The sequence below is a fragment of the Procambarus clarkii genome, chromosome 36, assembly GCF_040958095.1.
Source record: "Procambarus clarkii isolate CNS0578487 chromosome 36, FALCON_Pclarkii_2.0, whole genome shotgun sequence".
Lineage (NCBI taxonomy): Eukaryota > Metazoa > Arthropoda > Malacostraca > Decapoda > Cambaridae > Procambarus > Procambarus clarkii.
In genome coordinates, this window is record NC_091185.1 from 29845996 (window position 1) to 29872332 (window position 26337).

Here is a 26337-nt window from a genome sequence, read left to right on the forward strand (position 1 = left end):
TGGGCCCAGGAACCTGTACATCAGTTGATTGACGGTTCAGAGGCGGGACCAATGAGCCAGAACTCAATCTCCGCAAGCACAACTAGGTGATTAGAACTAGATGATAGTAGTTAACAGGTGGAATGCATTAGGAAGTGATGTGGTGGAGGCTGACTCCATACACAGTTTCAAATGTAGATATGATAGAGCCCAATAGGCTCAGGAACCTGTACACCAGTTGATTGACAGTTGAGAGGCGGGACCAAAGAGCCAAAGCTCAACCCCCGCAAGCATGCAACTAGGTGAGTACACACACAGACACACACGCAGGGAATCCCTTCCCCAAGGACCAACAGGACAAACTTCATTCATATATATATTACAAACTTTATATATATAAACTTTAAGTGAAAGACCCGACCTAGAGTAATTATAGAGAAGACAGTTGTAGCCTCACCCCAAGACCTTTCATGATTTCTTATCAGCTATTGAATTAATACAATGAATTCAATAAGTCCTGAACGAATATATGAGACGGTTTATGAAGTCAAAATTTCCATTAACAAAAAAAACTGCAGCAAATAAATCTTATAAAATAAATTTAATAGTTTTAATTCGATACGTTAAAATAAAGTAAAACAATAATTAAATAAAGTAATGAGAGAAAAATATGTAGAACATAAATCATCAAAATTACCTGCATTAAATAACTAGATGAAGCTTAAAATTAATATTTTTTTTTAAACTTCATTTTTAATATCTTAAAAATATTTTAAAATCAATACCTCTTATTATTATACCTTAAAATGTGCTTCTATTATAGATTTGGGTTCATATGAACTTAACTAAGCTAAAACAAAGGATATATATATATATATATATATATATATATATATATATATATATATATATATATATATATATATATATTTTTTTTTTTTTTTTGTGAGGGTACCACCTCTGGTGCCAATGTGGGGACCCATAGCCTCGGAGAAGAAAATAAAAAGTATTCAGAGGAGACCTTGTGGTTTCTCACTGAACACTAATATTATCTTCTCCTACCACCCCCATTCTTTTGTATGTACACATATATATTTACTTTATTTGAACTTTGTTACAAAAAAGGAGTTACATATGGGTTACAAAGATGGTTGTCATAGGTTGTCGAGTTCCTCCAGCTCCTCAGATGGTGGGCAGGAACCCTGGAGCCTGGAACCCTGGATTATATATATATATATATATATATATATATATATATATATATATATATATATATATATATATATATATATATATATATATATATATATATATATATATATATATATATATATATATATATATATATGACAGTATCAGACCACGAAGGAAGGATTAAGACAGGAATTTCCTGAAGTACTTTCGTATTTAATAATACATCTTCAGAAGGATGCACTTACAGATCAGTGGGTGTGGATATATAGGCAGGAAAGAGGTGAGGTACAATGTCTTTAATGAGATAATGAGATATTAATAAGGTATTAATGAGACAAATGTGTATCAATGATCCTACTCAAATCGCCCTTTAACTGATCAATCAAAAATGGATCTAAATTATACCAACCAATTGCTGAGGTTCAAATTACATAATTTTGTAATCTGTATTAAGACAGATTAAATAATGTTCCTATTGAAAATTAATTTTACAGATCGTTATTGAAGAAGCCGTCTGCCAGTCAATTAGGTGAGAACTATCTGTCAAATGAACAAACAAAGCATTAGACAGTTGGCCATGTCTTACAGAGTATTTTTGTTGCAAATATATATATGAATGGACAATTGTCTAATGCTTTGTTCATGTGTCATATAATATATTCGCTAAAGCGAATATATTATATGTTTATATAATGCGACACAGATTGACATGAGCGCTTTCAACTCATTCGAGCCTTCATCAGAGCCCTGATAAAGGCTCGAATTAGTTCAAAGGGCTATGCTGTTAACTTTTTATTTTTTCACTGTGATTATTCTTCGCATATATATATATATATATATATATATATATATATATATATATATATATATATATATATATATATATATATATATATATATATATATGTCGTATCTAGTAGCCAGAACGCACTTCTCAGCCTACTATGCAAGGCCCGATTTGCCTAATAAGCCAAGTTTTCATGAAATAATGTTTTTTTCGACTACCTAACCTAACCTAACCTAACTTTTTCGGCTACCTAACCTAACCTAACCTATAAAGATAGGTTAGGTTAGGTTAGGTAGGGTTGGTTAGGTTCGGTCACATATCTACGTTAATTTTAACTGCAATTAAAATTTTTTTACCTCATATATAATGAAATGGGTAGCTTTATCATTTCATAAGAAAAAAATTAGAGAAAATATATTAATTCAGGAAAACTTGGCTTATTAAGCAAATCGGGCCTTTCATAGTAGGCCGAGAAGTGCGTTCTGGCTACTAGGTACGACATATATATATATATATATATATATATATATATATATATATATATATATATATATATATATATATATATATATATATATATGACAATGTCAGACCACGGAGGAAAAATGAAACAGGAATTTCCTTAAGTACTTTCGTATATTAATACATCTTCAGAAGGAGTCAAACACTTCAGACACTCCTTCTGAATATGTATTAATATACGAAAGTACTTAAGGAAATTCCTGTTTCATTTTTCCTCCGTGGTCTGACATTGTCACATTTTTAATCACGTGTTTATTTTCGTGATATACACATAAATATATATATATATATATATATATATATATATATATATATATATATATATATATATATATATATATATATATATATATATATATATATATATATCCTACGATATATCAACCAAGAAAGACTAACAAGTTAAGTCAGAGTAAGTTGCTGATTTTCTGTGGTATAATTCCCATGATTCTGAAAAAACATGACTTGTTTTAAACGTCTGGCAGTGCAATCGCGGTGGGTAATACCATGTGTTGCCGAAACTGCTTGTAAGACTGCTTGTACAGGTGGTTGTAAAATCAGCCCGTCCACCAAACAAAGGCCAAAGTCCATTCCATCCACCCGCCAAACCCCCCGCTGTTTATGAATGAAAAACGGTTTACACACGACTCACAACTGCTGCCGTTCGAACACTTCCGGAACAAGTGCTTCACTGACGACTTGTGTTCGAACCACAACGTTGTAAATGCTTCACCCACGTACTACAAATACAAATATTCGTCAACAGAACCTAAACACCTGACCTAACCTAGGCCTATATATGCACAATATGCTAACATATTATAATATTAATTTGTATTTGAGAAAATTCCCGTTTTGAATGAATAGTATGTTAAAATTTATGAACGCGTCTGTAGGGTCGACCGCTGGATGGAATGGACTTGAGTCGAGGACGGGGTTTTCAAATAGCTCACCATAACGTTCCAGGAGGAAAGGGAAGTATCACGGAGAGAAAGCGCCAAGCCATTACGACTATATAGCACTGGGAAGGAGTCAGGATAAGGATTTGGGATGGGACGGGGGGAAGGAATGGTGCCCAACCACTTTATGGCCGGTCGGGGATTGAACGCCGACCTGCATGAAGCGAGACCGTCGCTCTACCGTCCACCCCAAGTGGTTCCAGTGAATCGGGGGACAAGAAGACTGATTATTTATTGGTTCAACCGAATGATCGTTCTAACAGGAATGACCTGTTAGAATGATCTTCTTGAGGTTATCTTGAGATGATTTCGGGGCTTTAGTGTCCCCGCGGCCCGGTCCTTGACCAGGCCTCCTCCCCCAGGAAGCAGCCCGTGACAGCTGACTAACTCCCAGGTACCTATTTACTGCTAGGTAACAGGGGCATCAGAGTGAAAGAAACTCTGCCCATCGTTTCTCGCTGGCTCTCGGGATTGAACCCGGGACCACAGGATCACGTGTCCTGTGCTAGGTAAGTCCACTACGGGCTCACCATAGCCCGTGCTACTTGCCCCGCTCCTGTGCCAGGTAAGTCCACTACGGGCTCACCATAGCCCGTGCTACTTGCCCCGCTCCTGTGCCAGGTAAGTCCACTACAGGCTCACCATAGCCCGTGCTACTTGCCCCGCTCCTGTGCCAGGTAAGTCCACTACGGGCTCACCATAGCCCGTGCTACTTGCCCCGCTCCTGTACCACGTAAGACCACTACGGGCTCTATAGCCCGTGCTACTTGCCACTTTTTCTTCCAAGAATCTGAATCTAAAGTACCAACAACAAACTTTTGGTAAATCTTCACAGGAGATCATCCAAGCGGAGAGTTTAATCGCAAAGCGTTTTCTCTCGGGAGAATTCATTTACGATGTTCCATTAAACTGTTGTTGCTAGCGTGGCGTCTTCCCAGGGTCTGAGGAGACGTAGTTGTTACTGAATCTGGGTTTCGCTCCTCCATGCTCTAGCGATTCGCGCGACGTCATTGTCTTTTTTCAGGATTGTGAATTTGGCTGTGGTGTGGTGTGGTGTGGGGGGGGGGGGAGGAGCTGCTTTTGGTGTGTGGAGGGAGTCCGCTAGCATGACTTACAAGATAATGTTGTTTAAATGAATTTCTCCGAGGTTGTCGCCCTCTCCTAGGTGTGGAATGTGTATATATATATATATATATATATATATATATATATATATATATATATATATATATATATATATATATATATATATATAAATATATATATATATATATATATATATACATATATATATATATATATATATATATATATATATGTATATATATATATATTATATATATATATATATATATATATATATATGTATATATATATATATATACATATATATATATATATAACTGAAAACTCACACCCCAAAAGTGACTCGAACCCGTACTCCCAGGAGCAACGCAACTGGTATATACAGGACGCCTTAATCCACTTGACCATCACGACCGGACAAAAGGAAGTGATAGCCGAAGCTATTTCTTCTTTATATAATGTCTTCATCACTGTCCCATTTTAACTACACACCCTCTCTGCCTTTTCGCCACTTTCCCTTTATTCCGGTCATCATAGTGAGGATAGTGTCACATTTAGCGAGATGGGGGAAATTTAATGATTTTTTCTATTGTGTCCAAAAGGGAGAGAGTTTGCATGGGGCTCGACCCCCGACCTGCCTGTGACCATTCCCGGAGAAAGACCAGTCACCCTGCAAAGTTTTGTAGCGGTAGCTTTAAACGTCTGGCCCTCAGCCTCGCACAGACAGACAGACTCACCTTTACACATATAAACTTGTACGTGTGTGTATGTGTTTGAATTTATATATCTCTGGGCAGAATACTTTCATTAACAAACCCTATTGTAAGCAAGATAAAAGAATTCCTCCATAAACCTCATTCTAGACAAGCGGAACGCTTCCACCTTAACCAAATCTTAGTGTAGCAAAGTTGAATTCCTTGGTCTTTAACAACCAGCTACACGCAGACATTACCGCGCCTTCCACGGCAGCAACCACAGCGTCTCCGCCAGCAGGAATACCAACACTACCCCTTCGAACACTTAGTCTTCAGGAGAAAAAGAAAATGGGACCCGGGGAGTCGCGCCAATGCAAAAACGTCCGCACAGAACATATTGTCACATAACTGCGATACTGCTTGAGAAACTAGAAGATAGACAGCCCCACATGCTGCCTTGAAGGACGTCCCATGCTGACGGAGTCGCTACAGGAGAAATACCACGAGAACATACCACAGTCCATCCTTAAAACACATTAATACACACACACGCGCGTGTATAACGATAAATACTGAATCATAAACGGTGGGACGGTATAAAAAAGGACATAAACAAATGCTAGACGAGTCATTATCTCTCTTTTTTTCCTCCGAGCAAATACGAAAACAGTCGTAAATACAGCAAGACCCCCTAGGACTGGGCTGGCGAATTCAGAATTGCAAAGGATTGCACAAGAAATCTAAATTAACCGTGGATGATATATACGAGGTTAAGGCAGGCTGATGACAGCGTTCCGATCGTTCGCTGGCGGCCACTCTTCACTGACTATACACTTCCATGTGAATTATGACAGCTTAACCTGTCCCCGCACGCATACACGCACGCTACACACGCAGCTGCACGCAAGGACGCCGACACACACAAACAAAACACACACAGATACAAAGATACACTCACGCGAATCCAAGCACTCATGAACACCGCGAATTCAACGAAATAGGAGGGAATTAACAGGGGAAAACTGCCTCAAGCCATTACGACTATATAGCACTGGGAAGGGGGTCAGGATAAGGATTTGGGATGGGACGGGGGAAAGGAATGGTGCCCCAACCACTTGGATTCAATGAGAGATTAATCCGCACTCTGGAAAAGGAGCAAAAACGGGTTGGGAAGGAAGTTTTATAGTCATTAAAATGATTCAGCTGGAACGTCAAGAGATTTGATTGTTATTGATAGACTCAGCTACTCGGAATAAAATTTTCACGTAGCACAGGATGCTACATAATGAGCCTGTAAGAGATTTGAGCACCATTGGAGAGAATTTGCACTCGCTAAACCATTTACTAATGGTTTATCTATCTATCCTCTTGTGTGTGTGTGTGTACTCACCTAGTTGTACTCACCTAGTTGTGCTTGCGGGGGTTGAGCTCTGGCTCTTTGGTCCCGCCTCTCAACTGTCAATCAACTGGTGTACAGGTTCCTGAGCCTATTGGGCTCTATCATATCTACACTTGAAACTGTATATGGAGTCAGCCTCCACCACATCACTTCCTAATGCATTCCATTTGTCAACCACTCTGACACTAAAAAAGTTCTTTCTAATATCTCTGTGGCTCATTTGGGTACTCAGCTTCCACCTGTGTCCCCTTGTTGTGTGTGTGTGTGTGTGTGTGTGTGTGTGTGTGTGTGTGTGTGTGTGTGTGTGTGTGTGTGTGTGTGTGTATGCGTGCATGCGTGTGTGTGTGTGTGTGTGTGTGTGTGTGTATGTGCGTGTGCGTGTGCGTGTGTGTGTGTGTGCGTGTGTGTTTGTGTGTCTGTGTGTGTGTGTGTGTGTATGTGCGTGTGTGTGTGTGTGTGTGTGTGTACTTTGTCCACCCCCACTTTACTTTGTACACTCAAAGTTTGTGAAATACTGTACTTCTCAACTTTACTTTGTACACTTCAACTATACTTTACACTCCTTAACTTTACAAATTCACAAAATACTTTTCAGCTTTATTCAACACTTCGAAACTGCACATTTAAAACCTTTCAGCTATATATTTACTACTACCCAGTTTTATTTAGTGTGGCTTCTTAACCTTGCAATCTTCGCATCAACTTTACTCAGTAAAGATGAAGTGTTGACATCGTGAAGGAACTCCAAGAAGGGGAATAAAGATGTGTACTTCTTGCCACTATTAAAGTGTAAGAATCACGCGCTTCAGACTAAATTAATTTTGTGGAGAAAATGATTTTAAAGCTTTAATGAAAAGGCGAGTTTAGAGTGTCAAGAAAAAACGAAACACAAACGATGATTGTCTGAAATGCTGTGTTTTTTTGTTTTGTTTTATCTATGTGTTTGTGTGAAGTTATTCTGTTATTGTGTGATTTTTAGAATGATGTTATTCTTTGATTAGTTTGTTTGTTCTTAGTCTTGTAGTCATCTTGAGGTTATCTTGAGATAACCTAATTGGTCATATTACCGATCACAAACTTAACTCCTTTATTAATGAGCACACACTAACCCGTTCTCGCATTTTCTTACAGTCAATATTGATTTATTAAATATGTGCCTATGTGACATACTAGTTTACCTTGAAAAGCTACATAGAAAACACCGACCTTACCTTATTTTAACATACTAAGAAGGTTAGGTAAGGTCGGTGTTTTCTATGAAGCTTTTCAAGGTAATCTAGTATGTTTAGTATGTCACATATGCACGTATTTAATAAGTCAATATTGACTATACGAAAGTGCGAGAACGGGTTGCACACACACACACACCCTTTTTATTGATCATAAATTTACCAATCATACACCTTACTACTAATCATAAACTTACCAATCAGAAATCTTATTTCTGATGATAAACCTACCAATGAAATGCAACTGGACATCATTAACAAATGATTAACTTAAATATGTGTGCAGGTGCCACTTGCAGAACACAATAGTTTAAGTGATCAATAAGGTAATGGTCAGGCTTTCTAATGCATGCAATCTCTATGACATTAAAAGCTGTTGGGCTGATCAATTGGTCAATACTAACAACTCATTCCTGCATGCAATCACATAACATCATAGTTGAGCTGATCAATAGAGCAATGTTCACGTAAGGGTCCACGACGGACCGAAACGTCGGTACATTAAGTTCAGTCAGTTAACTGAGAGGTTCAATAATTAACTGAGAGGTTCAATCAATTAACTGAGAGGTTCAGTCAATTAACAGAGAGGTTCAGTCAATTAACTGAGAGGTTCAGTCAATTAACTGAGAGGTTCAGTCAATTAACAGAGGTTCAGTCAATTAACTGAGAGGTTCAGTTAATTAACTGAGAGGTTCAGTCAATTAACTGAGAGGTTCAGTCAATTAACAGAGGTTCAGTCAATTAACTGAGAGGTTCAGTTAATTAACTGAGAGATTCAGTCAATTAACTATATTATATATATATATTAATTATATATATATATATATATATATATATATATATATATATATATATATATATATATATATATATATATATATATGTCGTACCTAGTAGCCAGAATGCACTTCTCAGCCTACTATGCAAGGCCCGATTTGTCTAATAAGCCAAGTTTTCCTGAATTAATATATTTTCTCTATTTTATTTCTTATGAAATGATAAAGCTACCCATTTCATTGTGTATGAGGTCAATTATTTTTTATTGAAGTTAAAATTAATGTAGATATATGACCGAACCTAACCAACCCTACCTAACCTAACCTAACCTATCTTTATAGGTTAGGTTAGGTTAGGTAACCGAAAATGTTAGGTTAGGTTAGGTTAGGTAGTTGAAAAGCAATTAATTCATGAAAACTTGGCTTATTAGGCAAATCGGGCCTTGCATAGTAGGCTGAGAAGTGCGTTCTGGCTATTAGGTACGACTATATATATATATATATATATATATATATATATATATATATATATATATATATATATATATATATATATATATATATATATATATATGTCGTACCTAATAGCCAGAACTCACTTCTCAGCCTACAATTCAAGGCCCGATTTGCCTAATAAGCCAAGTTTTCATGAAATAATATATTTACTATAATCTTTTTCTTATGAAATGATAAAGCAACCCTTTTCTCTATGTATGAGGTCAATTTTTTTTTTATTGGAGTTAAAATTAACGTAGATATAGGACCGAACCTAACCAACCCTACCTAACCTAACCTAACCTATATTTATAGGTAAGGTTAGGTTAGGTAGCCAAAAAAAGCTAGGTTAGGTTAGGTTAGGTAGGTTAGGTAGACGAAAAAACATTAATTCATGAAAACTTGGCTTATTAGGCAAATCGGGCCTTGAATAGTAGGCTGAGAAGTGCGTTCTGGCTATTAGGTACGACATATATATATATATATATATATATATATATATATATATATATATATATATATATATATATATATATATATATATATATATATATATAAATTTAGCACATGAAACGTACTTGAACTGAGCTCCTCGATAATTTCCATTCCCAGTACTCTAATGTCTTCATTATCGACCCAATAATATGGAAGTAATAAAGCGATATAATATGATATAATATGGAAGCAATAAAGCAAAAATGTCACATTAATAACCAAACACAAGACTCATAACTGAGCTCTAATAACGGGGCTTTGAGTCATATACGGTTAAGTTATCAAACAAAATTCACATTAGGTGGTAATAACGATGCTATATTACCAATATGGCCGCTCAAGCTTACTATATTACATAGAAATAATCTAAAAAAATTACCGCTCTTAACTATAATTTGGTTACAAGTATATATGAGTTTACCCTTAAAGTTAGCCTCACTGGGAGCCTATTTTCAACTATGCAATGTTTAAACAACAAATACAATATTTAAATGAATTCTCCTCAGCAAGAACACACAAACACACAGTGCAGCAAATAAGATAGGCACCAACAAATAATTTGAAGTTTTCCGACCAGCTGTGAGAAATATTTCACTCTTACCCGCAGGAGTCAAGGCCGCTTTGAATGACTCTTACGTTTTCTTCAGCGCTTGACCGTCAACTTGGTGATGTTATGTGGTGAGAGTACAGGAATCTTTAAGGGCACGAATCTTTGTCCTGTATCTCCACTTACTATAGGGTCTTGCTGGTTTCTTGGGGCAGAAACCTGGGAAACCCCTTAACGGAACCCGTCCATCTTGCCTCGACTATAGTTTGTAGTTTTATTAAGCAGTTCACGCACTTTTCGACACGCAGGGGGGACTTGACAACCTTGTAGCACTTCGGAGCTCAAAGACTGTTTACGAAATGCCGACTGAAGAGGTGTGAGGAAGGATGTTTCGTCTATAGACGCGTAAGTGCTTCATGAATGCTATTCCATGTATATACCAGTTGATTCTTGAGCGATTATGTTGTGCCTCCTAGTCTCAATGTTGGTAGATGTCCTCCTACACCGTGTCCTCCTACAGCCTGTCCTCCTACAGCCTGTCCTCCTACAGCCTGTCCTCCTACAACCTGTTCTCATACAACCTGTCCTCCTACAGCCTGTCCTCTTACAGCCTGTCCTCCTACAGCCTGTCCTCCTGCAGCCTGTCCTCCTACAGCCTGTCCTCCTACAGCCTGTCCTTCTACAACCTGTCCTACAGCCTGTCCTCCTACAGCCTGTCCTCCTACAGCCTGTCCTCCTACAGCCTGTCCTCCTACAGCCTGTTCTCCTGCAGCCTGTCCTCCTACAACCTGTCCTCCTACAGCCTGTTCTCCTACAGCCTGTCCTCCTACAGCCTGTCCTCCTACAGCCTGTTCTCCTACAGCCTGTCCTCCCACAACCTGTCCTCCTACAACCTGTCCTCCTACAACCTGTCCTCCTACAAAGAACGTCGCTTTTCGCACGTATGCGTCACATAAGGCCCAAAAATCGTCGTACTAGAAAATGGAAGCGGCTGGCGAAAGTGACGAACTGTCCCGTTTTCTGTTGTGGGTCCTCTGGCAGGTTAGGAGAGACCACTTTAAATTGACCGTTTTCTGGACGTTGGCGAACCCTTAGGAGGACGGACTACCTAGCGAACCACTGTGGTCCTTCTTGAATATTTCAGCGAACCACCATGAGTGGGACACGCCCAAGCGAACCACATGACAGAATGAACCACCCAGCGGGTTTTCTTCCTATTGGGGAGTGTTGTACATGCTGCTATGGCGGTGTGTCCACTCACAGGATGAGTGGCGCTGCCCAATACTGTCACTATGGCGGTGTGTCCACTCACAGGATGAGTGGTGCTGCACAATACTGTCACTATGGCGGTGTGTCCACTCACAGGATGAGTGGCGCTGCCCAATACTGTCACTATGGCGGTGTGTCCACTCACAGGATGAGTGGCGCTGCCCAATACTGTCACTATGGCGGTGTGTCCACTCACAGGATGAGTGGCGCTGCCCAATACTGTCACTATGGCGGTGTGTTCACTCACAGGATGAGTGGCGCTGCCCAATACTGTCACTATGGCGGTGTGTCCACTCACAGGATGAGTGGCGCTGCCCAATACTGTCACTATGGTGGTGTGTCCACTCACAGGATGGGTGGCGCTGCCCAATACTGTCACTATGGCGGTGCGTCCACTCACAGGATGTGTGGCGCTGCCCAATACTGTCACTATGGTGGTGTGTCCACTCACAGGATGAGTGGCGCTGCCCAATACTGTCACTATGGCGGTGTGTCCACTCACAGGATGAGTGGCGCTGCACAATACTGTCACTATGGCAGTGTGTCCATTCACAGGATGAGTGGCGCTGCCCAATACTGTCACTATGGCGGTGTGTCCACTCACAGGATGAGTGGCGCTGCCCAATACTGTCACTATGGCGGTGTGTCCACTCACAGGATGAGTGGCGCTGCCCAATACTGTCACTATGGCGGTGTGTCCACTCACAGGATGAGTGGACACACCGCCATAGTGACAGTATTCAAAATCCAAAAATCCGACGATAACCGGACGTGAATCATCGACTCTCATCTGTCTATAACAAAAAACATCACAAGATGGTGACTAAACCCAACAGCATTGCATAAGACGATCACAATGTTGCACACTAAAACTCCAACAGCTTGAAGAATCAAGTTCCAGTAAACTTGACCTCAAAAGGATAGCAGCATCTCCCCGACTGGAGATAACCTTTCACCGAGCCATGGAGAATGGAGTTACCGCGAGAGCTACCACTCCCAGCGACCACCAACCTGTGTCTGTAACAACCGTAGCCCCATTACCCCGGCAGGTGGAGGGTCACCCCCTTGTGGCAGCGTGAGTTAATAAAGTGCCCAACGGCAGACCCAGCGTGACGACCGCGGACCAGGAGGCTCAGTTGGGCCAGCCTCATAATGGTTGGTAGGTGAAAGTAGCCCTTAACTCGCTACGCCATGAGTAGGTAATGACAGGGAAGAGGGTCTCTCTCTCTGAACAAATCAACAAGGGCCGTGACGAGGATTCGAACCTGCGTCCGGGAGCATCCCAGACACTGCCTTAATCGACTGAGCTACGACAGGGTTAAAAGGGTTGAAACCGAAGTTCTACTGAACTTACTGGATCCCGTAGCCTCTCCGAGGCACAAACCATTTCAGTACAACTTCGGTTTCAACCCTTTTAACCCTGTCGTAGCTCAGTCGATTAAGGCAGTGTCTGGGATGCTCCCAGACGCAGGTTCGAATCCTCGTCACGGCCCTTGTGGATTTGTTCATTTGATGCATCACGTTAGTGTGATCTCTGTGTGTGTCTCTCTCTCTCTTTCTCTTTCTCTACATAGTCACTTCCTTTCCTTCTTTACCCTTCTTTCCCTTTCCTTTTTTTTGTTTACCCTTTCTCTGTTCCTTCATTTCCTTTCCTCTTTTTATTCCTTCATTTCCTTTTGTTCTGCTAAAATCTAAATTGATCTCTTAAACAGCAAAATCTTACCTTTATGTGACAGTTTCCGGCTGTCATGTATCCTGGGGTCTGTCTGTCTGTCTGTCTGTCACTGTCAGCCCGTAATAACTTAGCCAGAGGACCCACAACAGAAAACGGGATATTAGGTCACTTTCGCCAGCCGTTTCCATTTTCTAGTACGACGATTTTTGGCCTTATGTGACGCATACGTGCGAAAAGCGACGTTCTTTGTAGGAGGACAGATTGTAGGAGGACAGGTTGTAGGAGGACAGGTTGTAGGAGGACAGGTTGTAGGAGGACAGGTTGTAGAAGGACAGGCTGTAGGAGGACAGGTTGTAGGAGGACAGGTTGTAGGAGGACAGGTTGTAGGAGGACAGGTTGTAGGAGGACAGGTTGTAGGAGGACAGGCTGTAGGAGGACAGGTTGTAGGAGGACAGGCTGTAGGAGGACAGGTTGTAGGAGGACAGGCTGTAGGAGGACAGGTTGTAGGAGGACAGGCTGTAGGAGGACAGGCTGTAGGAGGACAGGTTGTAGAAGGACAGGCTGTAGGAGGACAGACTGTAGGAGGACAGGTTGTAAGAGGACAGGTTGTAGAAGGACAGGTTGTAGGACGACAGGTTGTAGGAGGATAGGTTGTAGGAGGACAGGCTGTAGGAGGACAGGTTGTAGAAGAACAGGCTGTAGGAGGACAGGTTGTAGAAGAACAGGCTGTAGGAGGACAGGTTGTAGGACGACAGGTTGTAGGAGGATAGGTTGTAGGAGGACAGACTGTAGGAGGACAGACAGTAGGACAGGCTGTAGGAAGACAGGATGTAGAAAAACAGGCTGTAGGAGGACAGGTTGTAGGAGAAAAGGCTGTAGGAGGACAGGCTGTAGGAGAACAGGCTATAGGAGGACAGGCTGTAGAAGAACAGACTGTAGGAGGACAGGTTGTAGGAGGACAGGCTGTAGGAGAACAGACTGTAGAAGAACAGACTGTACGAGGACAGGCTGTAGAAGAACAGGTTGCCAGAGAAGCACCAGTCCGCTACCCCTCACTGACAATCACCAATTCGCTGCCATTACCAATTTCGCGATTCTTCTGTAAGTCACGTCGCGGATGTAATAATTTTGCGACTTTTTTTGGGGTGAATTTAATCAAAAAACAATAACCCATAAGTCGCCAATTAAAAAGCAGACCCTTTCACTCTATAATAAACAGAGAAGACCTACAGGGGGAGCTTTAAACATTAATTCATAACTTGCCAATCTTTTTAGCAGAGCTTGAAAGCAATTTAGCCATTTTGTACTCATGTGCTTTGCCCCCTCTTAATAGAAACATAAAAGGTGTTTGTTAATCGGGTCTTGAAAAGGCGCCATTTGTTCAAGGTCTGCGAGAACCACCCATCAACCAGACTGCGGAATTAGCAACCTAAATTTCATTTAAATCTCGTTGTTTAGACTGAGGTTAGAGATGAGTTGGGTAGACTCGAGCAGGGAAGAGTTATGGGTAGTAAGAGGTTGTTTATAAGGTGTTTGTTAGGTTGATGGGGAAGCTGTGTGTTTGTACAGCTGGACGTCTACAGCTGCTGCTGCTGCTGCTACTGCTGCTGCTGCTGCTGCTGCTACTGCTGCATAGACTACTCTGATACTGTCTCTCGCTGATTGGGTAGTAGCAAACTACCCTTCTTCACTACACTGAGGGTTTGTAGTCTCCTCCTGCTGTCTTCATGGATGTGTTTACGACTACGTACTATAGCTCCTGGTCCCCCAACACCTCCTCCTGTTCCCTCCACACACACACGACCCCTGAAGCTGCCATTTATAAAGCCTCAACTCTCCTTAGTTGACAACCAGTCTACAACCATCAATTTCCATCCCTTTATTACCAGTCATCTGTCTTAACTTAAAATGCTGACTGTCAATCAAACCCTTCCAGTCACCTAATGCGTAATCTTACGGAATCAACCAATCCATTGGAAATCCCTAATTTGCATACCTGCTTGGAGGACTGTTTTGAGCGCCAGGTGTGTAGACAGATGTGTACCGAACGCCAGGTGTGTGAGGGGTGACTATCAACCACAATTCGCTATGTGACCTGGAACATTGTTAGTGATGCTGCCTCAGAGGCCAGGTGTGTATATATATATATATATATATATATATATATATATATATATATATATATATATATATATATATATATATATATACAGAGAGAGAGAGAGAGAGAGAGAGAGAGAGAGAGAGAGAGAGAGAGAGAGAGAGAGAGAGAGAGAGAGAGAGAGAGAGAGAGAGAGAGAGAGAGAGAGAGAGAGAGAGAGAGAGAGAGAGGTGGTTGGTCATGCTCTTCTTGTTATTGTCAAGAGGTTGTTATTGACTGAAGGGTTGTTTAGTTGTTTAATGTGTGTACTCACCTAGTTGTGCTTGCGGGGGTTGAGCTCTGGCTCTTTGGTCCCGCCTCTCAACTGTCAATCAACAGGTGTACAGGTGTTCCTGAGCCTACTGGGCTCTATCATATCTACATTTAAAGTTGTGTGTTCGAGTGTGTGTGTGTGCGTGTGTGCATGTGCGTGTGTGTGTGCGTGTGTGTGTGCGTGTGTGTGTGCGTGTGTGCATGTGCGTGTGTGTGTGTGCACGAGGTGCATGGTGCCCGCACACACATCACGGCTCTGAAGCAGGAAAGACTAATACATAATTACTGCTCGGCCGCACTTTCGGCCATAAATCACAGAGCGCGCCTCGGCCGCCGTGCCCTCGGCCAGGAATTGTATACCACGATTGAACCACATGAGAGACGCAGCTGGTATTGGCTACAGCTATGTTCATGTGGTGTGGGGGACCTCATCATGCTGGCACTGGGGTCTGTGGGGGTGTGTGGGGGTCCTCATTATGCTGGTACTGGGGTCTGTGGGGATGTGGGGGTCCTCACAATGCTGGTACTGGGGTCTGTGGGGGTGTGGGGACCTCATCATGCTGGTACTGGGGTCTGTGGGGGTGTGAGGTCCTCATCATGCTGGTACTGGGGTCTGTGGGGATGTGGGGGTCCTCACAATGCTGGTACTGGGGTATGTGGGGGTGTGGGGACCTCATCATGCTGGTACTGGGGTCTGTGTTGGTGTGTAGGGGACCTCACCATGCTGGTACTGGGGTCTGTGGGAGTGTGGGGGTCCTCACCATGCTGGTACTGGGGTCTGTGGGGGTGTGGGGGTCCTCACCATGCTGGTACTGGGGTCTGTGGGGGTGTGGGGGACCTCACCATGCTGGTACTGGGGTCTGTGGGGGTGTGGGGGTCCTCACCATGCTGGTTCTGGGGGTCTGAGCCGTCCACATGGACATTAAATCTCCTACAAATTAATTCCATTTTTGCACAAGTTGGTACAAGAACAGATGACTAGAGACTCGTGTTAACGAGCCTCATGACTTAACCAATCAAGGACGTAATGAGGGCATGACAGCTCCTGATTGGCTCTCCTGTCAGAGATACGAACCCTGATCTATTCAATAGAGCGTCGCCTTCTCTCAGATCAGCTAGAATCGACTTCTTCTCACTAAGACTATCTATCAAATTCCATCCTGGGTAATAGACTCGCTACATGTTGCTACAGAAATAGTATTTTCTACATATGTAGCCGAGCATTTGAGCTGGATTGTATGTATAGTGTATGTATACTACGTGGCCAGATTGCTGTATTAACTACACACAGAGATCACACTAACGTGATGCATCAAATGAACAAATCCACAAGGGCCGTGACGAGGATTCGAACCTGCGTCCGCGAGCATCCCAGACGCTGCCATAATCGACTGAGCTACGACAGGGTAAAAAGGGTTGAAACCGAAGTCCTACTGAACTAAGATCCAGCTACGGGATCCAGTAAGTTCAGTAGAACTTCGGTTTCAACTCTTTTTACCCTGTCGGTGCTCAGTCGATTAAGGCAGTGTCTGGGATGCTCCCGGACGCAGGTTCGAATCCTCGTCACGGCCCTTGTGGATTTGTTCATTTGCTGTATTCTGTATGTAATGGCGTCCCGTAGTGATTTATTTTATTTTTTGTAACGCAAGGGGACAAGAATAACATAATCCTGTGATTGGTAAGAGGACGAACAGCCGGGGCCAGGGAGCTAGAGTATAGCCCCAAGAGCTGAAGCACTACCCAGAGATACATTTAGGCAAGTACAAACACTCACCAGTCAGCGTACAGCTCAGTTACCGTTAAAATATTCAGCATTATATTGGTAAACTTCAAGGGTACTCCGGCCACCCACACGCCCACACACACCCACACGCCCACACACACACACACGGCCCACCCACAGTATACCTCCACCCAGAGCGCCACGCCCACAACCCCCCAAACCCCCCACACCCTCACCTCAATACCCATTCTCACCTTTACATACGTTCAGTCATTCCACTTAATCTATTAAGAACGTAGGTTAGTGGTCCTATGAACACAGTACCGCCCCTGTGCCAGGTAAGTCCACTACGGGGCTCACCATAGCCCGTGCTACTTGCCCCGCTCCTGTGCCAGGTAAGTCCACTACGGGCTCACCATAGCCCGTGCTACTTGCACCGCTCCTGTGCCAGGTAAGTCCACTACGGGCTCACCATAGCCCGTGCTACTTGCACCGCTCCTGTGCCAGGTAAGTCCACTACGGGGCTCACCATAGCCCGTGCTACTTGCCCCGCTCCTGTGCCAGGTAAGTCCACTACGGGCTCACCATAGCCCGTGCTACTTGCCCCGCTCCTGTGCCAGGTAAGTCCACTACGGGCTCACCATAGCCCGTGCTACTTGCACCGCTCCTGTGCCAGGTAAGTCCACTACGGGATCACCATAGCCCGTGCTACTTGCCCCGCTCCTGTGCCAGGTAAGTCCACTACGGGCTCACCATAGCCCGTGCTACTTGCACCGCTCCTGTGCCAGGTAAGTCCACTACGGGCTCACCATAGCCCGTGCTACTTGCACCGCTCCTGTGCCAGGTAAGTCCACTACGGGCTCACCATAGCCCGTGCTACTTGCCCCGCTCCTGTGCCAGGTAAGTCCACTACGGGCTCACCATAGCCCGTGCTACTTGCCCCGCTCCTGTGCCAGGTAAGTCCACTACGGGGCTCACCATAGCCCGTGCTACTTGCCCCGCTCCTGTGCCAGGTAAGTCCACTACGGGGCTCACCATAGCCCGTGCTACTTGCACCGCTCCTGTGCCAGGTAAGTCCACTACGGGGCTCACCATAGCCCGTGCTACTTGCCCCGCTCCTGTGCCAGGTAAGTCCACTACGGGATCACCATAGCCCGTGCTACTTGCACCGCTCCTGTGCCAGGTAAGTCCACTACGGGCTCACCATAGCCCGTGCTACTTGCACCGCTCCTGTGCCAGGTAAGTCCACTACGGGCTCACCATAGCCCGTGCTACTTGCACCGCTCCCGTGCCAGGTAAGTCCACTACGGGCTCACCATAGCCCGTGCTACTTGCACCGCTCCTGTGCCAGGTAAGTCCACTACGGGCTCACCATAGCCCGTGCTACTTGCCCCGCTCCTGTGCCAGGTAAGTCCACTACGGGCTCGCCATAGCCCGTGCTACTTGCCCCGCTCCTGTGCCAGGTAAGTCCACTACGGGGCTCACCATAGCCCGTGCTACTTGCACCGCTCCTGTGCCAGGTAAGTCCACTACGGGGCTCACCATAGCCCGTGCTACTTGCACCGCTCCTGTGCCAGGTAAGTCCACTACGGGATCACCATAGCCCGTGCTACTTGTAACTTTTGTTCTGAGTGGCTGAATCTAAAACAACAACAAGAACTGGTCCTATGAAGCGTCGAAATATAGGTGCATAAAGTGTGGGGTGAGTGTACACTAATCAAATAGTTCCTCACACTAATGGAGCAATACTATCTTCACCCCCTAATACACTATTATCCTGTGACAGATAAGGCCACACAAGAGGTGGCACGGGCATGAATAACCCCTAAGCCACCCATGCCAGACTGATGGGCAATTAGTGATGCTAACATCTGACGATTCTCTCGACGTATCAAAAGACCTCTTCATATATATATATATATATATATATATATATATATATATATATATATATATATATATATGCGGAAAATCCACAGAGAAATATGAAATGAGGTGAACGTTTCGGCTTGTTACAGCCTTTGTCAACACCAGACTGAGTCAGTCTGGTGTTGACAAAGGCTTTAACAAGCCTAAACGTTCACCTCATTTCATATTTCTCTGTGGATTTTCCGCATAAAATGATCAGTGTTTTGTGATCGTCAATTGCATATATATATATATATATATATATATATATATATATATATATATATATATATATATATATATATATATATATATATATATATATATATATATATGTATATATAAACACATGGGATAAAGCCATGACATTTAAAGTCTAGTAAAGGCGCCTGATAGCTGAGTGGACAGCGCTTCGGATTCGTAGTCCTGACGTTCCGGGTTCGATCCCCGGTGGAGGCGGAGACAAATGGGCAAAATGTTTCTTTCACTCCTGATGCCCGTGTTACCTAGCAGTAAATAGGTACCTGGGAGTTAGACAGCTGCTACGGGCTGCTTCCTGAGGAGGCCTGGTCTAGAACCTGGCCGCGGGGACACCAAGCCCCGAAATCATATCAAGATAACCTCAAGATAGATGTTAGACCTAGATCAAGACTCTAGATCTAGAATCTAGATGTTAATATGGATTAAGAAATTTTTCTTAGACACCGATCACGAAATTAAAGATAAAATAATATTGAGTCGGAAGATTAATGGCTTTCTAAGGGGTGTAATCTCCCCTTAGAATTAGAATTAGAACCCCCCATGAGGGGGAGGTTAAGGGGTTAGGGGAGATATCAGGGGGGGGGGGGGGAGAATCAGGGGGAAAAGGGAAGATCAGGCCACAATAGAGGGGAACAGGAATCGTGAAAGAACAAGGAGGTTAAAGGGTATCAGAGGGGTAAAACAGTGGGATCAGGGGAGGGGACATCAGGGGAAGACAAGGGGGGGACTCTAGCAACATCAGGGGGTGGACAGGGGAACCAGGGACCCTTATAACAGGAAGGTCTGGGATCAGGGCTCGACCGGATGATATCTCAGGACTCACAGGATGTTTTCACAGGATGACGCTCTTATTAGTAAACATCTGCTGTGTTGGGTGTGGGAGCCTCATACACTCACTATTTTGAGTGTGGAACCTCATACACTCGCTATTTTGGGGGTGGGAGCCTCATACACTCACTATTTTGGGTGTGGAGCCTCATACACGCACTATTTTGGGGGTGGGAGCCTCATACACTCACTATTTTGGGTGTGGGAGCCTCATACACTCACTATTTTGGGTGTGGGAGCCTCATACACTCACTATTTTGGGTGTGGGAGCCTCATACACTCACTATTTTGGGTGTGGAACCTCATACACTCACTATTTTGGGGGTGGGAGCCTCATACACTCACTATTTTGGGTGCGGAGCCTCATACACGCACTATTTTGGGGGTGGGAGCCTCATACACTCACTATTTTGGGTGTGGGAGCCTCATACACTCACTATTTTGGGTGTGGGAGCCTCATACACTCACTATTTTGGGTGTGGGAGCTTCATACACTCACTATTTTGGGTGTGGGAGCCTCATACACTTACTATTTTGGGTGTGGAACCTCATACACTCACTATTTTGGGTGTGGGAGCCTCATACACTCACTATTTTGAGTGTGGAGCTTCATACACTCACTATTTTGGGTGTGGGAGCCTCATACACTCACTATTTTGGGTATGAGAGCCTCGTACACTCACTATTTTGGGTGTGGGAGCCTCGTACACTCACTATTTTGGGTGTGGGAGCCTCACACCCTCAGCGTTTAGTGCTCACCACCTCACCATTCACCCTGTATGAGCAGTGAAGAGATTCTGTTTGTCACTGTCCCTATGTGAGTCAGATTGTGGTGCCCAGTGAGGATTGTGAGACCTCGGTTGTGAGTAGCCGGATTGTGAGAGCCGGGTTGTGAGGTGTGGTCGGGGGGTGGCAAGGGATCCAATTCCTTATCAGTAGCCTCGTGGCGGGGGAAGATAACGTCAAGTGCTTCGTGAGGGAAGATAGCAGGCCCAGTCACCAGGAGGGGGATAACACGCTATCGTTAAGTAATCACAGACACACTGACCCACAGTGCGCACGTGGGTCTGGGCTCTAGTTACTCCTTCTCATTTCAATTTAATATTTATGCACCCCATACCCATGCCGTGGGCGGTGGTGGGTAGGGTTACAGAGGCACATAATGGGTTCAGGAAGTGAACCCATTAGTGCGTTTAGCTGAGCAAGTGTGGCTATCTTTTAAAGCTGGTTACACAATTGTTAATTTTACATACACATGTACAGATTATATATATATATATATATATATATATATATATATATATATATATATATATATATATATATATATATATATTATATATATATATATATATATATATATATATATTATATATATATATATATATATATATACAATTTTTTACACAAATACATGTACACATTGATAATCTCATTGATAATCACAAGTGATTCAACAAGAGGTTCACAACAGTCACTATACACGGCACTTTACATCTATGGTGAGTCACACAGTTACTAGTCTTGCTCCACACCCACCCAACTGGGCAGCAGCTTTACAGTCATGTGCTCTACACCCACCCAACTGGGCGGCAGCTTTACAGTCATGCGCTCCACACCCACCCAACTGGGCGGCAGCTTCACAGTCATGTGCTCCACACCCACCCAACTGGGCGGCAGCTTCACAGTCATGTGCTCCACACCCACCCAACTGGGCGGCAGCTTTACAGTCACGTGCTCCACACCCACCCAACTGGGCGGCAGCTTTACAGTCATGTGCTCCACACCCACCCAACTGGGCGGCAGCTTTACAGTCACGTGCTCCACACCCACCCAACTGGGCGGCAGCTTTACAGTCATGTGCTCCACACCCACCCAACTGGGCGGCAGCTTTACAGTCATGTGCTCCACACCCACCCAACTGGGCGGCAGCTTTACAGTCATGTGCTCCACACCCACCCAACTGGGCGGCAGCTGCACCTACAGTCAGCAAACTCTGAACACTTGGCTAATATTCCCGGCAGCACAACATTAAGAATGAAGTACTTACACATTTCTTGGACACCATTAATGGTCTTATCTCCGAATTCCGCAATCTTTTCACATTCCATTATATAATGACGCAAAGTATGCGATTAGATCTGCTGACAGAGTTTACATTTAGTCAAGTCTACCAAATATTGACTTTCTTTTAGTTTTTTGGAGTTTGAGGGTTTCTGGATAGCCTAAAAATAGTGACTATTGGCTCACTTTTTGGAGGATAAGCTAATCCTCCAAAAAGCTTATCTTGGAGGATAAGCTTATCCTCCAAGTCAAATAATTGATCAATAATGTTATTGTTGCTGCCAAACTGTCTCAGACACAAGCACACCATCATCACCACCATCACCACCATCACCACCACCACCACCATCACCATCACCACCACCACCACCACCATCACCATCACCACGAGGCGCCCTCACACCTCACAGCGGGAGATAATGACCTCACAATCACTACATGATAGCTAGGAAACTCACACTACAATCACTATACACAACACGTTCCACAACAGCCTCCTCTACCACAATCAACTCCACCATTAAATATACACAACACGTCCGATAACAACCACAACTACACCCCCTACAAGACATTCCAACCACCACCACTACCACCACCCAAGTAACATCCACTGCTCCTACCACCACTACTCACGTCCCATCCCACTGCAACTACCACTATTCCCACCACATCACACCACAACTACCACCATTCACACCACAACTACCACAATTCCCCAAACGCAAAACAGCATACATCAATAACGTCATGTACCTAAATAACACATATTTGAGTCCCTTTCTTCACATGGTCGTAAATCCACAAAATAAAATCCACGTAAATCCATGGTTTAGGGTCATTCTGACTTTGTATTTTCGTAACAGGTTCTTGATGATGGACAGGAATGTGTCGTCGCGTCACCTCGCGTCACCTGGCGTCACCTGGCGTCACCTCGCGTCACCTAGCGTCACTTCGCTACTCCCGACATCGCGTGTGACAGACCGGTCGTACATAAGAGTCACATAAACACACAATTCGTACACACAACGTGTCATTTCTGGTCTAAAAGCACTCGAGAGAATGAACATTTTGTATACAAAAAATACACACAGTATATCAACGCTTCTTTGTGTATACTTCTTAGTTTACTGCAGTCCTGGACGTAAACCTGCTGGTTTACTATTCTGTAGGCCTAGATAACCCTCCAGGAGTCTACAAACCTTAAACGAACCACGAAAACGGTCCAAAAATGCAATCCTATTTAAGTTGTATTACGTCAAAACAATCCTTGAGCTTTCCGAAGACCTGGAGTCGCGGCGCAATGGACTAAAGGCGCGTCTGGGATCATCCCGGACGTAGGATCGAACCCTGATCACGGCCCCCTTGTGGAGTCAGGTCCCTGGAGGTCACACCTCTCCTGTTGGGGGCCTGTACCCTGGCCTGCTGCTGCGACGGCGCCGGACTTGTGGCGCGAAAGTAGGTCTTGTTATCAGAGATATATCAACACACACACACAGACAATACGCTATAAATGGGCCTTTGTAGCCCATATTGTAGCAGATGCTGGCGGAAAGGCAGCAGGCGAGGATGGCAGTGGGAAGGGGGGAACGGAAGGGCAGCTGGAAGAGGGGCTTAGGGGTGGGAAAGGGCTGGGAAGGGAAGGACGGGTGATTATTCGTATCTCTCCTGCCTGATTTGCTCGGTAAATTGGTCACTGATGCTTAAGAGCAGCCGGGGTTGCTCCCAGGGTGGTAGGGATTGTCCCAGGGTGGCGGGGGAATCTCCCAGGGTGGTAGGGAAACTCCCAGGGTAGCGGGGGAAACTCCCAGGGTAGCGGGGGAAACTCCCAGGGTGGCGGGAAGTTAGGATTAAAAATCTGTCGGAAAAGCTAGCAGAAAGACTGATAGTAAGCCTGCCTGGACGTCTGGTTAGAAATTCAAGCTGAAAGCTTACTAGCCTGACTGGAAAGCTGTCCAGTCAAGCTAGAGGGAAATCCGGCTTGGAAACACTGACTGGAAGTCGAGTAGAAAGCCTGCCTAGATACTCTAGCTGGAAAAACTGTGGGAAAAAGATTGTGTTCGCTGATAACTGTCATGACAGATACGCCCTTGACTGTGTGTGGAAGCCCCTATGATGGGTTTACAATAGATTCTGATAGCCATTAGCCATTGATCTTTTTGGTTACAGTCTTGAACTCCCCTTGTGGAGACCAGACCGGCAGACGAGTAGCTGGAACGAGACCAGAGGCAGAGAATGAGAGGCAAGTAAGTCCCAGCTGTGTCTGGGTACAAGTGACATGATGAACAACCCAGCGGGTTTTCTTCCTATTGGGGAGTGTTGTACATGCTGCTATGGCGGTGTGTCCACTCACAGGATGAGTGGCGCTGCCCAATACTGTCACTATGGCGGTGTGTTCACTTACAGGATGAGTGACGCTGCCCAATACTGTCACTATGGCAGTGTGTCCACTCACAGGATGAGTGGCGCTGCCCAATACTGTCACTATGGCGATGTGTTCACTCACAGGATGAGTGACGCTGCCCAATACTGTCACTATGGCGGTGTGTCCACTCACGGGATGAGTGACGCTGCCCAATACTGTCACTATGGCGGTGTGTCCACTCACAGGATGAGTGACGCAGCCCAATACTGGCACTATGGCGGTGTGTCCACTCATAGGATGAGTGGCGCTGCCCAATACTGTCACTATGGCGGTGTGTCCACTCACAGGATGAGTGGCGCTGCCCAATACTGTCACTATGGCGGTGTGTCCACTCACAGGATGAGTGGCGCTGCCCAATACTGTCACTATGGCGGTGTGTTCACTCACAGGATGAGTGACGCTGCCCAATACTGTCACTATGGCGGTGTGTCCACTCACAGGATGAGTGGCGCTGCCCAATACTGCCACTATGGCGGTGTGTCCACTCACAGGATGAGTGGCGCTGCCCAATACTGTCACTATGGCGGTGTGTCCACTCACAGGATGAGTGACGCTGTCCAATAAACTCGCCCCTCGGGGCCAAATTAAAAAAATTAACGAGGCATTAGAGGGGAGATAGACAGGGTAAGTGACAGGTTTGTTAGGGGAGAGACAGAGAGAGACAGAGACAGAGACAGAGATAGAGAGAAATAGAGAGAGAGAGAGAGAGAGAGAGAGAGAGAGAGAGACAGACAGACAGAGAGAGACAGACAGACAGAGAGAGAGAGAGAGAGACAGACAGATAGACAGAGAGAGACAGAGAGAGAGACAAGAGACAGAGAGAGAGACAGAGAGATGGAAATTGGTAGGAGAGTGATAACCAAACATAACAATGGAATTGAACAAGATACCGAATTAAAGGATAGAATCGCTGTAGCGAGCGAAGAGGGACAATGAGCCACCATCTGTGGCCGAACAGAAACCAATCAAGAGAGATGGAAAACAGGAATAAATAGAATGACGGGAGATGGACAGTGAAGATCACACGTTGCAGAGGACCCAGACAGGAGGGACGACGCCTGTCCACGTCAGCGGTCTGCCTAAAGACGGAAATGAACTCACTAGATAGGTTTATACAGTATAGAGAGAAAAGATCGGAGCGTTCTCGGTTACACAGTTTCCTCAAGCCTGTCTACCCGTCACACAGCTTCCCACAGCCTGTCTACCCGTCACACAGCATCCCACAGCCTGTCTACCCGTCATACAGCGTCCCCCAGCCTGTCCACCCGTCACACAGCGTCCCACAGCCTGTCCACCCGTCATACAGCTTCCCCCCAGCCTGTCTACCCGTCACACACCTCCCCCCCCCCAGCGAGTCCACACAGACGGACGGGTAGAGTGCGTGTTCCCACTTACTCTAGACTTTCACTCCAGTATCGCTCACCCTGAGTGAATATTTCTGTGTGTTAGTGATTAAATGCCCACAGGATGGGTATGGGGTCCACTACCGCCCACAGGATGAGTATGGGGTCCACTACCGCCCACAGGATGGGTATGGGGTCCACTACCGCCCACAGGATGGGTATGGGGTCCACTACCACCCACAGGATGAGTATGGGGTCCACTACC

At 44.6% G+C, this 26337-nt stretch overlaps 1 protein-coding gene across 1 annotated transcript in view; it reads left to right on the forward strand.

Annotated features, from left to right (window-relative positions):
* Positions 1-26337, forward strand: part of LOC138371718 (processed variable antigen-like) — a 34595-nt gene that overhangs the window by 6135 nt on the left and 2123 nt on the right. The window contains exons 2-4 of the mRNA XM_069336738.1: positions 12314-12451; positions 22265-22367; positions 24474-24550. Of these exons, the coding sequence (XP_069192839.1) occupies positions 12314-12451; positions 22265-22367; positions 24474-24550 (318 nt within the window). The remainder of the gene's footprint in view (positions 1-12313; positions 12452-22264; positions 22368-24473; positions 24551-26337) is intronic.